This window comes from Hevea brasiliensis, chromosome 16 (assembly GCF_030052815.1).
Source record: "Hevea brasiliensis isolate MT/VB/25A 57/8 chromosome 16, ASM3005281v1, whole genome shotgun sequence".
Lineage (NCBI taxonomy): Eukaryota > Viridiplantae > Streptophyta > Magnoliopsida > Malpighiales > Euphorbiaceae > Hevea > Hevea brasiliensis.
In genome coordinates, this window is record NC_079508.1 from 31,946,788 (window position 1) to 31,960,339 (window position 13,552).

The 13,552-nt window shown below is 31.6% G+C and overlaps 1 protein-coding gene across 1 annotated transcript; it reads right to left on the minus strand.

The window, feature by feature from the left end:
* Positions 1-9,744: 9,744 nt before the first annotated feature.
* LOC110632427 (cytochrome b-c1 complex subunit 8) lies at positions 9,745-13,184 on the minus strand. The gene is made up of 2 exons (XM_021780653.2): positions 12,920-13,184; positions 9,745-10,065 (listed from the first exon to the last, which is right to left on the minus strand). Exons 1-2 carry the CDS (start codon positions 13,087-13,089, stop codon positions 10,017-10,019), a joined length of 219 nt encoding a protein of 72 aa, XP_021636345.2. The 5' UTR covers positions 13,090-13,184; the 3' UTR covers positions 9,745-10,016.
* Positions 13,185-13,552: the final 368 nt, after the last annotated feature.

Genomic DNA, 13,552 nt, shown 5'->3' on the forward strand with positions numbered 1-13,552 from the left:
TTATTGTCCGAGAAAAATGAGCACAAGACTAAAGAACACACTCCTTACTAAAAAAAAATTGTAAAATCTATTTTTAAAAAATTAATTTCTATACTTCTATTTCGTTTATTTTTAGTCTCTAATAATTTTAAATATTAATTTAAATTTTATTTAAAACTATAATTTAAAAAACATAATTATATAATTCCTTTATTTTCTACGCTTTATATTTATAAAAATAATTTCTCCCTCCTTTAAATATATTAATTAAAAAAATATTTAAATTAGATAAAAAAAATTAAATAATCAATAAAAAAATATATGACTAATTAATGTATTTTTTAACATAAAATAATCAAAAAGATTAAAATAAATTACTAAATAATTTTTTAAATTTTATTTTTATTTTCAAGATCAAGCTTCCATTTGTGAATATAGATGGCAACGAATTAAATATTTACAGGTATCCAGTCCAATCGAAACTTAATATAACAATTTTAAATATTATATAATAGAATTTGAGACGAGTTTAGAATTGAAAAATAATAACTATTATGAGTTCAGATTTTGCATATCAGATACTTATTGTCGGAATCTATTTTATATAAATAATTAATTAAATATAAAATATATATTTTTTTATAATATATATTATATTTTAAATAAATAGAATTTAAATATTTTATAAAATTATTTATTTTTTAAAATATAAATATTATTAAAATATTTTTTATGTAAATTATTAATTAAATATATAAAATTAAATAGATTCAAGTATTATTCAAATAATAATAATTAAACTTGGGACGATTTTAAGATAATTGATAATAAATTTTAATTAGGTATGAAACAAATTTAAATAGTATGAATATTAATTGAATTTGAATTTAAAAATATTTTTTTTTAAGATAAATATGTAGACATATAGCGTTTAGAGATAAAACTCGACATCTTATTAAAACTATTAGCAAATATAGTTCATTGACACCCAATCCATCCCCATCCCAAGCACTGAAATTAGATTACAATAGAGTTGGGCTTGTTACTCACATAGGTTTTGAGTTATTAAGATTATTTTAATATAGAAAATTTTTTAAATTAGAGTTAGATTATTTTATGAGTTGAGTCATTAATTAAAATATTATATTTTAGAAATTAATTTTATTAATTAAAATTTAAATTAAAATTTGAATTGATTGTCAATTTCCAAATAGATTGATGAATATGATTGTCAATTCAAGCTTACTATAAGCTTTGAAAACCTTCTGTTGATTCAAATTCTACTCTAGCATAGCATCCGTCATAGTCCTAAATTTAGATCATATAAATAAATAAATATATATATATATATATATATTTATTTATTTATTTATATGATCTAAATTTAGGACTATGACGGATGCTATGCTAAACCTTCTGTTGATTCAAAGTCTACTCTAGCATAGCATCCGTCATAGTCCTAAATTTAGATCATATAAATATATATATATATATATATATATATATATATATATAAAACCTTCTGTTGATTCAAATTCTACTCTAGCATAGCATCCGTCATAGTCTACTCTAGCATATATATATATATATAATTTTTGGTGTCCTATTTAATTATTTTTCTTTAAACTTTATTTATTTCAAAAATATAATTTATACATAAAAAATATTTTTCATAAAAAATTATTTTTTAAGAAATATTTTCTATAAAATATTTTTTATTGTTTAATTATATATTAAATTACTAATATATATTTATATCATGGACACATAAGTATTTTCATATTTTGATAAAATTATTTGAAAAATAATTTTTTCTTTCAAAAATTAAAAGTTATTTATCTTAAATATGATTTAAATTTTAGAAAATATTTTTCGCAAGAGCCTAAAGGGTCTGTTTGGATAAGAGTGAGGGAAAGATAAATAAAGATAAGGAATGATAAATAACTATTTTACCTCTGTTTGGAAAGATGTGAATTAATTGTCACGACCCAACCTATGGGCCGGATCAGCACTAAGACCTGGGCTGGCATAAAGCCCCCGAGACCTGTAGTAAGCCTTGCTATTCTTAAACTCATGACCAGACCTACAATTTAGGCCCAATATGCATATAAAATAATTTAAATTAAACTGTTATAATTTTATTTCGGGCCAATTTTAGCCCAGCAATTTTCCGAAACTAAAATTAGGGGAGCGCAGCTCAACTCTGTTATATCATTTACAAACTATTCAAGACTCATAAAATTTTTTTCATTTGTTAATACAAAAACTTAAATTCATGCAGTCCCTGACAGGATTTGTAACGCCTTCCCTGTCGCAATTCCATGCATTCTACTGTTCCGGTGATCGGTGTCGGTCCGGACAGCTAGAATATCTGGAAAAATATTTAAACTAAAGTGAGGAACCATAATTAACTCAAATATTAATAAGAAAAATTTAGGAAAAATTTTAGAAATAAAATACAACCAAGTTAAATGAGCCAGTGCCCTAACGATGGGTAACCTAGCGGGAAGTTGCGGTTCTCGCAACTAGGAGCCCTAGACCCGAGGGAAAATTCATAAAATAATTTTTGGGACTCCAGAGAAGAGTCATTGAGGATTCTATAGCATTAGAATGCCAAGAAAATGTTTAGAAAAATTTTTCAATCGGTACAGACAATTTTAGTCTGTTAAACCAAACGGAGGGCATTTTGGTCATTTCGCCTTCAGAGGTGATTTTTGGCCGACTTGTCTAGTTAAGTAAATAATTATTATGACATAAAATGTGAATAAATATTGCTAAAAATTGAATTGAAAATGAGTAGCAAAGAAAAGAAAAGAAAATAAATTAAAATTGCAATTTTGACCTCATGTTTATGTCATTAAGCACTCTCACCCAATTACATTGTGACACATGTCCATAAACCACTTAAAATGAGTCAAATGGGTAGAAAATTGAAATGAAAAAACTGAACTTTTCTTCCTCATTTCCCGTCCACCATAGCCAAGAAGCTTTCTCTCCATTTTCTCTTTTAAAGGTTGATTTTCCTAAGCTTCCTCATCTCAAAACCTTATCCTCCATTCACTAAAAATTATATCCATACCAAGGAGAAGTGTTTGGCAGCCAAGAAAGAGTAAGAAAGTAAAGAAAAATTAAAGTCTTGGTTGGCTTGGATTTGAGCTACAAGAGGTTAGTGCTTATTTATGCATATTTCTCTCTTTATTCCATGTTAGGGACTTAAAATGAGTATGAAATTGTAAGTCAAATGAAATAAAACTTATGTGTATGTACACCATGGAATTTGGCAGCCCTAAGGAAGGGATAATGTTGATGGTTTTGATGGATTTAAAATGGCTTAGAAATGGTGTTGATGTGTAGACATAAATTTGAAATCGATTAGTATGCCTAATTGACATGTGTTGTGTGAACCTTGAATTTGAGCTAGGGTTTGGACACAAAAACTTGGATCTTGTTCATGTGTTGGTGAATAAAAGTTTAAATAGTCAATTAGTGACCATTTGGCAGTGTATGATGAAGAATTAAAGTGAGTTGTAGCTTGGGATTTGAGTTTGGCTAAGCTGCCTTGTGTGACCTGTAGGTCTGGATGTGAGTCCAGCCTATTTGGGCAGCTATAACTTGGGTTGTATAGGTTCAATTGGTACAAGGCCAATTGGGCATGAAACTAGACATAATGGCACAACTTTGGTGAAGAAACCCTGACCAGAAAACCAAACCAAGTTGACCTAAAAATTACCCTAATCCGGGTGACCTGCATTCTGCCTGGGCAAAATAACCAAATGAACAGTATTTATTCATTTGGTCATAACTCAGTGTAGAAAAGTTCAATTGACCTGAAATTTTACCATCAGAAAGCTGAGACATAGACCTACAACTTTCATGAAGAACACAAATCCAAATTCTGACCATAACCTAGTCAAATTGCCAACCAAACTTAGGTTACCAAATCTGGTAGAACCAGTTTTGCCCAGAATTTTGGATTCTGTCTAATCCGGTCAGTTATGGTTTTTAGGCCATAACTTGAGCTACAAAACTCCAAATGGAGTGATTCAAAAAAGGAAATGTAACTAGAAAAAATAAGAAATAACTTTCATGAAGACAATTTTGCTAAATTCATACTGTACAAATGACCAATGGAATAATAAACATAAGGCTTGAAATCTGAAAATTATGAATAATTAACACTAAGCTTAGAAATGGTATTGGCAACCAATACCAACAACTTTAGAATGCAAAATGTGGTATGTTGAGAGTATTAGAACCAATGTACCTATTTTCTATACAAAAGTCAACATTTTAGTTAACTAATGAAAGGAATAGTAACACCTAAACTTAAATTTCAAGAATTATAAAGTTAAAAAGTGTAACATGCCCTAGTACACCTAACAAGATTGGTTTGGATAGGTTGGCATGCCAATAGGGTTCAGTTAGCAGTACTGCATATGGCATTATGCCATTCTGTGATTTCATGGCTTTTAGCCATTCTGATATTATGTTGATACTTGGCCTTGTGCCTAATATTATTACAGCTTATTAGCTGTTCTGTTGCACATCGAGAGACACATATGTAACCGATGGTGTGACGGCCCGAGGTACTTGATACCCAGTGCGGTTTACGTTTATCGATCCAGTCATCCAAAGATAGGTTACTTGGGCAACCAAAAATGAAAGTGGATAAATTTAATGAAATAATGAATATAACAAGTACAAAATAAGTAAAACTACAAATACTCATCGAAAATTTATTTGCAATGAGACATCAATACATTCGCTGCATATTTATTTTATGTTATTTCTTTTTATTTTATTATTGGCACCACTAAGCATTATTGCTTAGCACGTTGCTTTTGCCACGCTTAGGTTCTGGAGAGACCGACCGAGAGCCCAGTAGACCACAGACTGGGTGAGACCTTCTGTAGCTCTACACAGTGTCCGTGTCACCTCACCAACGTCAGTGCATTGGTAGGACACTAGGTTTCATTTTGGGTATTTTGTAATTAACTTTTATTTTCTCATATGTAATTGAAACTTATGTAATGTATTTTGGTATTAATGTAAATAGTAGAAATTGTGTTTATGAATGAAAAAGTGAATATTTATTTATGACTTTTACATGATTATCATATGAGATGAATGATTGAGGAATGGAAATGTTGTTGAAAAAAATATTGAGATTTTATTGATGAAATGGAGTTTGGGATTGATTGAAAATATTGGAAGTGTTTTTCACAGGTTCCGAAAAACTGTTTTCTCCATTTTTAGCCGGTACTCTGCCGGATTTTCTATAAAATTTGCAGAACCTCAATAAATTTATGATTTCAATAAATGACTGAAATGAATTATATTTCACAAATTGTACTCAATAACTATGAAAAAAAAAATAAATTAGGAAGAATAAAAATGATTGAATTAAAATAGGGTGTTCCGGTACTCTGTATGACATATCTTGCTCGGCTACACTGTAGACGGGTAAGGGGTGTCACAGGATTAATGCTACTACTAGTACATGCGGAGTTCTAAATTATAAATTTAGATAATAATAATACAATTAAGTAATTTTCTCCATAATCTGCAAGGAAAGGAACAGGTTATTCGGAAAAATGGTCTCCTCCTGTAGCATGGAAAAATAAGGCGAACAGGAGTGAGCGTTCGACTCAGGGAGTAAAATACCAATTTTAACCATAATCTCTATAGCTATCTAGACCTAATGCACCATGTGGAGTGAAATGCAACATCGTCATAAATTTCATACAATTCACATCAAAAAGGTAATTTGGAGCACTCACACACCTAACACCATCAAACAATACATATATGGGAGCTGATCCCCTATACAGCCCTCTTAATCCAACCTGTGCCAGCGAAGAACTCAAACCGGACTTTTACTTAATAAATCAAATCGGAGTCCCAACGAAGAACTCAAGCCGTGTCTACCCCGAAAAACCGAGTCCCAGCGAAGATCTCAAGTCGTGTCTACTCATCCTGTCCATAGCCAACACCATACCATACGCACGCCAACTCACGCACACTGCTCCAAATTACCACAAATAATATCCATGGCACTTCAACATTTATAAATGCAATGTAAAACGTGCCTAGTGTTTAACTATATAGATACATACATATAAGTGATGCATGGGCATACTGGAACATATAATAATATCGAAATTACAATTAAAATTAATATTTTACTCATAGTACATCGAGGACTATTGTGGCTGCTGGATGCAGAAAAATAGCTGACATTGATTACCTAATAATTAAATTATAAATTTATTAGTACTAAGTCAAAATAAAACTCTAAAAAGATAACAGCCTAATTCATGCCGGAAAATCCAGCAGAGTTTCCCCTATACCTGGGACCTACTCAATCTGAAAAAGATTTCAAAATATACTTCTATATCTGCCAATCACATAATCACAACTCAATTACATTACAAGGCCCCTCCTGGGCCCACCCAACCAGTCAACAACCACAATTCAAAAAATTATAATTTACCCCCTATAACTAGCCCTTTTGCAAAAGCTATCCAAACGAGCTCTAAAAATTCTAAAATTTTGCCCTGCGGTCCTTAATAATATTATAAGGCTATTGCAAAAGGAATTATAATTTTTCGATCATCCACGAATATTTTATGAATTTTATTCTAAATCGATATTCGCCGAAAATGAGCAACTTGGAGTTCGAGTTTACCTATGCTAATTCTGACACCTGGAACGCGTCCAGAATGCCTGAAAATGCCAGGATCGACTATAATATCGACTACGTTCTGAGACAGGCTGCCGGGCAGTCGAATCTGACTGAAAATGCAGTCCCAGCGCCAGTGAGCCATCCTCGATTCGATCACACCTAAATAAAGTCCAAATTTTGTTAATAATTATCATAAAATTATTTTTTAATTTTGAGAATAAAAAAAGTTTGAAAATCTCACTAAGCGATATGGACTGTTCGATTATCGCCTTTTTCAAATGGTGTCCGATCGAAGCGGGACTAGTCCTATCTTGAAGATCTCATCATCTTGAGTCCATCGGTGGCCTCGGATTTTCGATTCGACGGTCGGATCGCCGGAAAAGTGGCCAGAAAGCCACTGCCGTCGCTTTCTCTCTCCTCTTTCTCTCTCTTCAGAAATCGCCGGAAACTCTACCATTTTAGGCATGGTTGGTCGAAAAATGGAGCTGAGTTCGTGGGGAGTTGGTGGTACCTTGGATCGCCGGCGTTGGTGGCCAGAATCGGCCCAACTTCTCTCTCTTCTTTTTTCCTTCCCTCTCTTCTCTCTCTCTCTCTCTCTTCCCCTGCGCTTTCTGCCAGTCACTGGCGCCATCCCGAGATGGGGAGAGCCACCGGCCAGTCTTTGGCGGCCGGCTAGAAAACGAGAGGGAGAAGGTGAGGGGGAGGGTGACGCGAGAGAGGGAAGAGGGGCTGCTGCGTTTTTTAATTTTTTGTGTGTGCGTTTTTTTTTTTTTTTTTACTTCTAATTACACTATTAGTCCCCCAACTTTTTAGGATTTTACAATTAGGTCCAAAATTATTTTATTATGTTAAAGTTTAATAAAATTATAGTAATGATAAAAACAAATATAGTCTAGAAAAATTTAATTATTTTATTCTCATTTACTAAATTAACTTTAATTAATTCAATTATTTTTACTTTATTTATTATTATTATTATCTTCCTTTATTTTTAAAATCAGTTCAAATAAATCCTATGATATTAATAATATAATATTTCCTTTTTATTTTATTTATAATTTAAAAAAAAATTTGGGTTGTTACATTAATGGAGAGTAAGGATAAGTAAGAGTAAGCTGTACCTAAGAGTGAACATTATTCGATTCAAACTGAATAAACCGAACCGAACCGTCTTAATTTGGTAATTCAATTCGGTTCGATTCGATTTTATATTATAAAAATTTTAGTTATTTCAGTTCGGTTCGGTTTTGAAGATAAAAAATCTAATTAAATCGAACTGAACCGCCTTAATTCGGTAATTCTATTCGGTTTTTAAGATAATTCTGTTCGGTTCGTTTTTATATTATAAAAATTTTACTTATTTCAGTTTGGTTCGGTTTTGAAGATAAAAAATCCAATTAAATCAAACCGAACCAAATAGTTTTATTATTTTTTAATTAATTTATTTTTATGTGAAATTTATAAATTATATATATATATATATATATATATATATATATATATATATATATATAAATTGTTTAACTTCATTGATTAATAGTAATTAGGTTCAAATCAAGATCAAAATTAGATCAAATAACTTGAAAATTAAGTCTAAATTAAAAAATAATTAAAAATCAAAACTGATCGATTTGAATCAAACCAAACCGAAATAGAGTGGTACGATTCAATTTGATTTTTCATCTATTTTAGTTCGGTTCGATTTCTAAAATATGTAATTTAATTTTTATGATTTGATTTGGTTTAGTTTAGTTCGGTTTGAACTGAATGCTCACCCCTAGCTTTACCCTCTCTTACCCTTCAATTTTTAATTTTTCTTACATCCCAATTTGGGATGTAAAGAGAGGTAAGGAGGGACAGATGAAAATTATGAATATTTCTATTTATACACCTTAAATTTATCCCTCCTTTATCTCTTTTCAAATATAAGGAATATACATTATCTCTCTTTATCTTTTTATTAATTCCCCCTTTCATAAATATGAGATTTTTTTTAATTATAATCCTTCTTACCTTTTCTGTTCTTTACCCTTACTTACTCTTTCATTACTTATACATCCCTCACTTCATTTAAACAGACTCTAAGTGACAATAAATAATAGAGTTATTGCCTCGAGCTGTTGATTTTGCATTGCTTGCTACCTTGTTCCTCCTCAGTGGAATTTAGGTATGAATCTATGGACAATTGTAATAGCTAAGGATGAATGAAGAATTACTATAATTTTGATTCGACAGTTAATTAGAATTGTAACATTCTTTGAATAGGTAGAACTTGCGAGTTGCGATGTTGAGAATGAACTAAACTCCTTTTATTTATTTATTAAATCCAATTTCGCCCAAAAGTAAGACTCGATTTTGATCAATACAGTTTTGACCGATTATTGCCTGGTTTCAATTCTGATTTGAACCGATCCAATTTCAATTCCAAACTGGGCCTTGACCATTTCTACTCTAATAGGAAGTTCAACCCTATGGCTAATGATAGGCACATCAGTTTACATTGCAAATTAGTATTGGATTAATAAAAGAAGCATCAATTTAAGTAAAGAAAATGTAGAGAGTGAGAGAGAGAAACCACACATTTTTATACTATGAATCAATCAAAAAGAATCACTGAACCAATAAAAACATGGTATAACAAGCATGCAGATATCATAGCAATGCAAATGATTTGTACCATCATCAACATTTTTAAAACAAAGATTTACATGGCTTGGTTGCCTTGTTGTTTGCACAACGTCTAGTATCCATACCAATTTAATGCGCACATGATAGAGCAACAACCTTAAACCCTAACATCCTACCAAGTCAAATTATCCCTAATAAAAAAAATGATTTTGGCAGTTTGACAGCCAAAATGAAACAACAATCACACATTATGTCATGGTACTGCTGGGCCTCAAAAAATAGAAAAAAAAAAAAAGGCCTAATACAGGTCATAAAATCACTTGATCAAACCAATACTGGCTTTTGAGGTCACTTGGACTAATAAGTATATGAAAGATGTCTCCCTCTTAACCAATGTAAGATAAGAAACGTGGGATTATAAATAAAGCTGCACAAATCCATTGAAAATCAGATTAACGAATTCTTCCTAATTCTATAATTGAGCCATAATGGAATGACAGGCATTAAATCATGGGCAAGAGTTTAACAACAAAATTTGTTCAACATTTACCAATTCTGACAACATGTCGAGAAAAATTGAATGAGTCAAAAACAAAATCTTGCTAAGTTTTGATAACTGCAACTGCAGCTAACAGCCAAACATTCAGCTTATTTTCTAGTAAAACAAGAAAAATATCAAGTCTTCTGCAAAAAGGTAAGCTCTCTTTTGACCATATGCATGGCATCAGTACCTGTGCTCCAACTTCTCCTTTTCCTTATAGTGTTGCACATAACTGCATGGATTACAAGAAATGAAAGCGAAGAGAATCAGTTAGCTAGAACTTAAAAAAATAACAAAAAAAGAAAGTAAAGGCAACATGGATCGAACTGCACAAAGTTAAAGATTTCAAAGATAGGCCAACACAAAGATCAATAATATATTGGTAGTAATTTTTATAATTTAGGTACTGTTTGTTTCAGGGCAACAATTATTTTTGTGAAAAACATTTTCCTGATTAATTATGGCACTGGATTTTTTTTTCTATTGTTTGAAGTACATTACTATGATATCTGCATGGCTTTTGCCTGATGAATGGAGGAAGAGTATTTTAGTACCTATTTTTAAAAATAAGGGAGACATACAGAGTTGCTCAAATTATAGGGGAATTAAACTCATGAGCCATATTATGAAGTTGTGGGAGAGAGTTGTGGAGTATCGACTACGTCATGATACTTCTATCTCTCTCAATCAATTTGGTTTCATGCCCAATCGTTCAACTATGGAAGCGATCTTTCTCATTAGAAGCTTGATGAAAAAATATATAGATATGAAGAAAGATCTACACATGGTTTTTATTGATTTGGAGAAGGCTTATGATAGTGTTTTAAGAGAGGTCTTGTGGACTGTGTTAGAACAAAAGAGGGTATCTATTAGGTACATACAAGTATTGAAAGATATGTATAAAGGAGCAACTACTATTATGCGCACAGTGGGAGGGGACACAAGAGATTTTCCGATCTCAATTGGATTACACCAAGGATAAGCCATAAGCCCTTACCTTTTTACATTAGTTTTAGATAAACTGACGAAACATATACAAGAGAGTATTCCTTGGTGCATGATGTTTGCGGATGATATTGTTCTGATAGATGAGACACGAGAAGGAGTCAATAGAAAACTAGAACTTTGGAGAAGTACTCTAGAGTCAAAGGGTTTTAAGTTAAGTAGAACGAAGACAAAATACATGCATTGCAAGTTCAGTGAAAGTCAAACTGGTGATAGGGAAGGAGTTAGTTTGAATGGAGTGATACTGTCCTAAAGTAATCACTTTAAATATCTAGGCTCAGTCCTTCAAGTAGATGGGGGATGTGAGGAGGATGTTAGTAATAGGATTAAAGTCGGATGGTTAAAGTGGAGACGTGCCACATGAGTTTTATGTGATCGTAAGATTCCCAATAAATTGAAAGGAAAATTTTACCGTACAGCCATACGACCGGCTATGTTATATGGTAGTGAGTGTTGGGCACTGAAAAAGTCGTATGCATCTAAGATAAGAGTTGCAGAGATGAGAATGTTAAAGTGGATGAGTGACCATACTAGACTAGATAAAGTCCGTAATGAGAGTATTAGAGAAAAGGTAGGAGTGGTGCCAATTGAAGATAAGTCGAGAGAAGTGAGATTGAGGTAGTTTGATCATGTGAAGCGTAGACATACGGAGGCTCCAGTTAGACAAGTAGAGCACATTAGGTTAGAGGATAGAAAGAAAAAAAGGGGTAGACCTAAATTGACTTGAAGGAGAGTAGTACAACATGACCTAGAAGCATTACACATTTCTGAGGATTTAACCCAAAATCGTTCAGAGTGGAGAAAGCGAATTCATATAGCCGATCCTAAATTTTTGAGATAAAAACTTAATTGAGTTGAGTTGAGTTTGAAGTACATTACTAGCCCCGCACCGCCCGCCCCCCACCCCCACAAAAAAAAAAAAAAAAAATTCACCCATAAATTTAATTTAAAAAAAATTTTTTTTTGCCCCCTCAAATTTTTTACACTAAAATTTTACCAAAAAATTTTAGTGTATTTTAAGAAAAAGTTATTACACAGCCCTCCAGTGTATTTATTTTTGTTTTGATCCCTGCACTTTTATGTAAATTTTATTCATATTTTTATATTATTTAATTTTGATCTCTTGATATTTTATATTTTTATTTTAATCCCTACATATATATATATATATATATATATATATATATATATATATATATATATATATATAACACCATAAGAATGCCAGAAGTCCATTTTTTTTTCCTCATTGTACTTGAACAAGACACAGATTACATAGTAAGGAAGAAAGCAAACAAATATGATGCATCTAAAATCGGAGCATAAAACCTGGATTACACTTCCCATATCTAAGGAAAAAAATCCCGCAAAAATCATTAAGATATAATTGATAAAAAAGGCATCTAAAGCAAAAATAACAGAGGTAGAAGTAGAACAACGCAACTCTCAACCAATATACAAGTATCTGCAAAAATACTGCATAAAACTGCTTCAAATTTCCCATGCTCTTAAATATAATTTATCACAAAGCACAGGATTATACTGATGATCAAATATTGCAAGTTCCTCATAGATGATATGATAATTAGCGTTTCAAGAGTCACAATATGAGCGAGTACAGATAAACCTTGGGTCACAAAGAATTACCAAATATTCCAGCAAACCATAATCCCAAATATTATGGATTGTGTTGAGTTTTGCGATTTGTGTGGGGAAATAAATGGAAGATAATACGGGTAATTGGTTGAATTATACACCCTGGGCAGAGCAGAAAAAACTGACTATAGCTATAGCCATAAACACTAGTTCAAGCAATCAAAAACCCATAATTAGATTTTGATAATCAAACCTAATTATCCCAAAAGTTATAATCACCAACATCAAAGTAAAATGACACACAAGTTTGATACATCAATTTTATTGGGTTTTCCTCAATTTTCCACAAAACCCAAAATATAAAGTTTTTTACGAATAGAAATCTGATCTGATAAACATTAGGGTTTTCATATAAGAACCATGGTATTACAATTAGAATAAAAAATAGCTACACAGATGTAACAAATAGAAGGAAAAAGAAGTACGTGTAGGTGCCGACAAGAGGGCTGAGAAGGAGGGTGGCGCTGATCCAGTTCTCGGAGAACTTGTGGTGAATCTTGGTGGGCAGATCCTTCCAAAGACCTGTCATTGTCTTCTGCTGGAATGGTGAAAGAGCGTATACCACCGCCTTCATTCTCACTGGTTGCTTCCCCATCTCTCTCTTCCTCTTCTTCTTCTTCTCCTTTCGATGGTTTCTTATCCCTGTGATTATCAATGGACGATTAAGCCATAACCCAGTTCCTGTTTTTCATATAAACAGCTTGTTTATGAAGCAGCCATAGCAATCTGACCATTTCTGGATCCTATTTTATCATGAAGCCCATTGGGCCACTGGACCTTCAAAAACTCTTGTTCTAATCTTTTTAAAAGATTTTCTATTACATTATTTTAATTTTTAAATTAAATATTTATATTAAAATTTATGTGAGATTAATTAAGGTATGTAAGTAATTAAAATAATAAATATACAAATCTCGACAGGTTGGAGCTATTACAAGTTAAACTTTATATGAAAATAAACTTAACAGATCAGATTAAATATTTATATTTAGATTCATTGTATATATTTTAATTGGTTATATGCAAATTTTGATATGAAAAATTAATCTAAAATTATT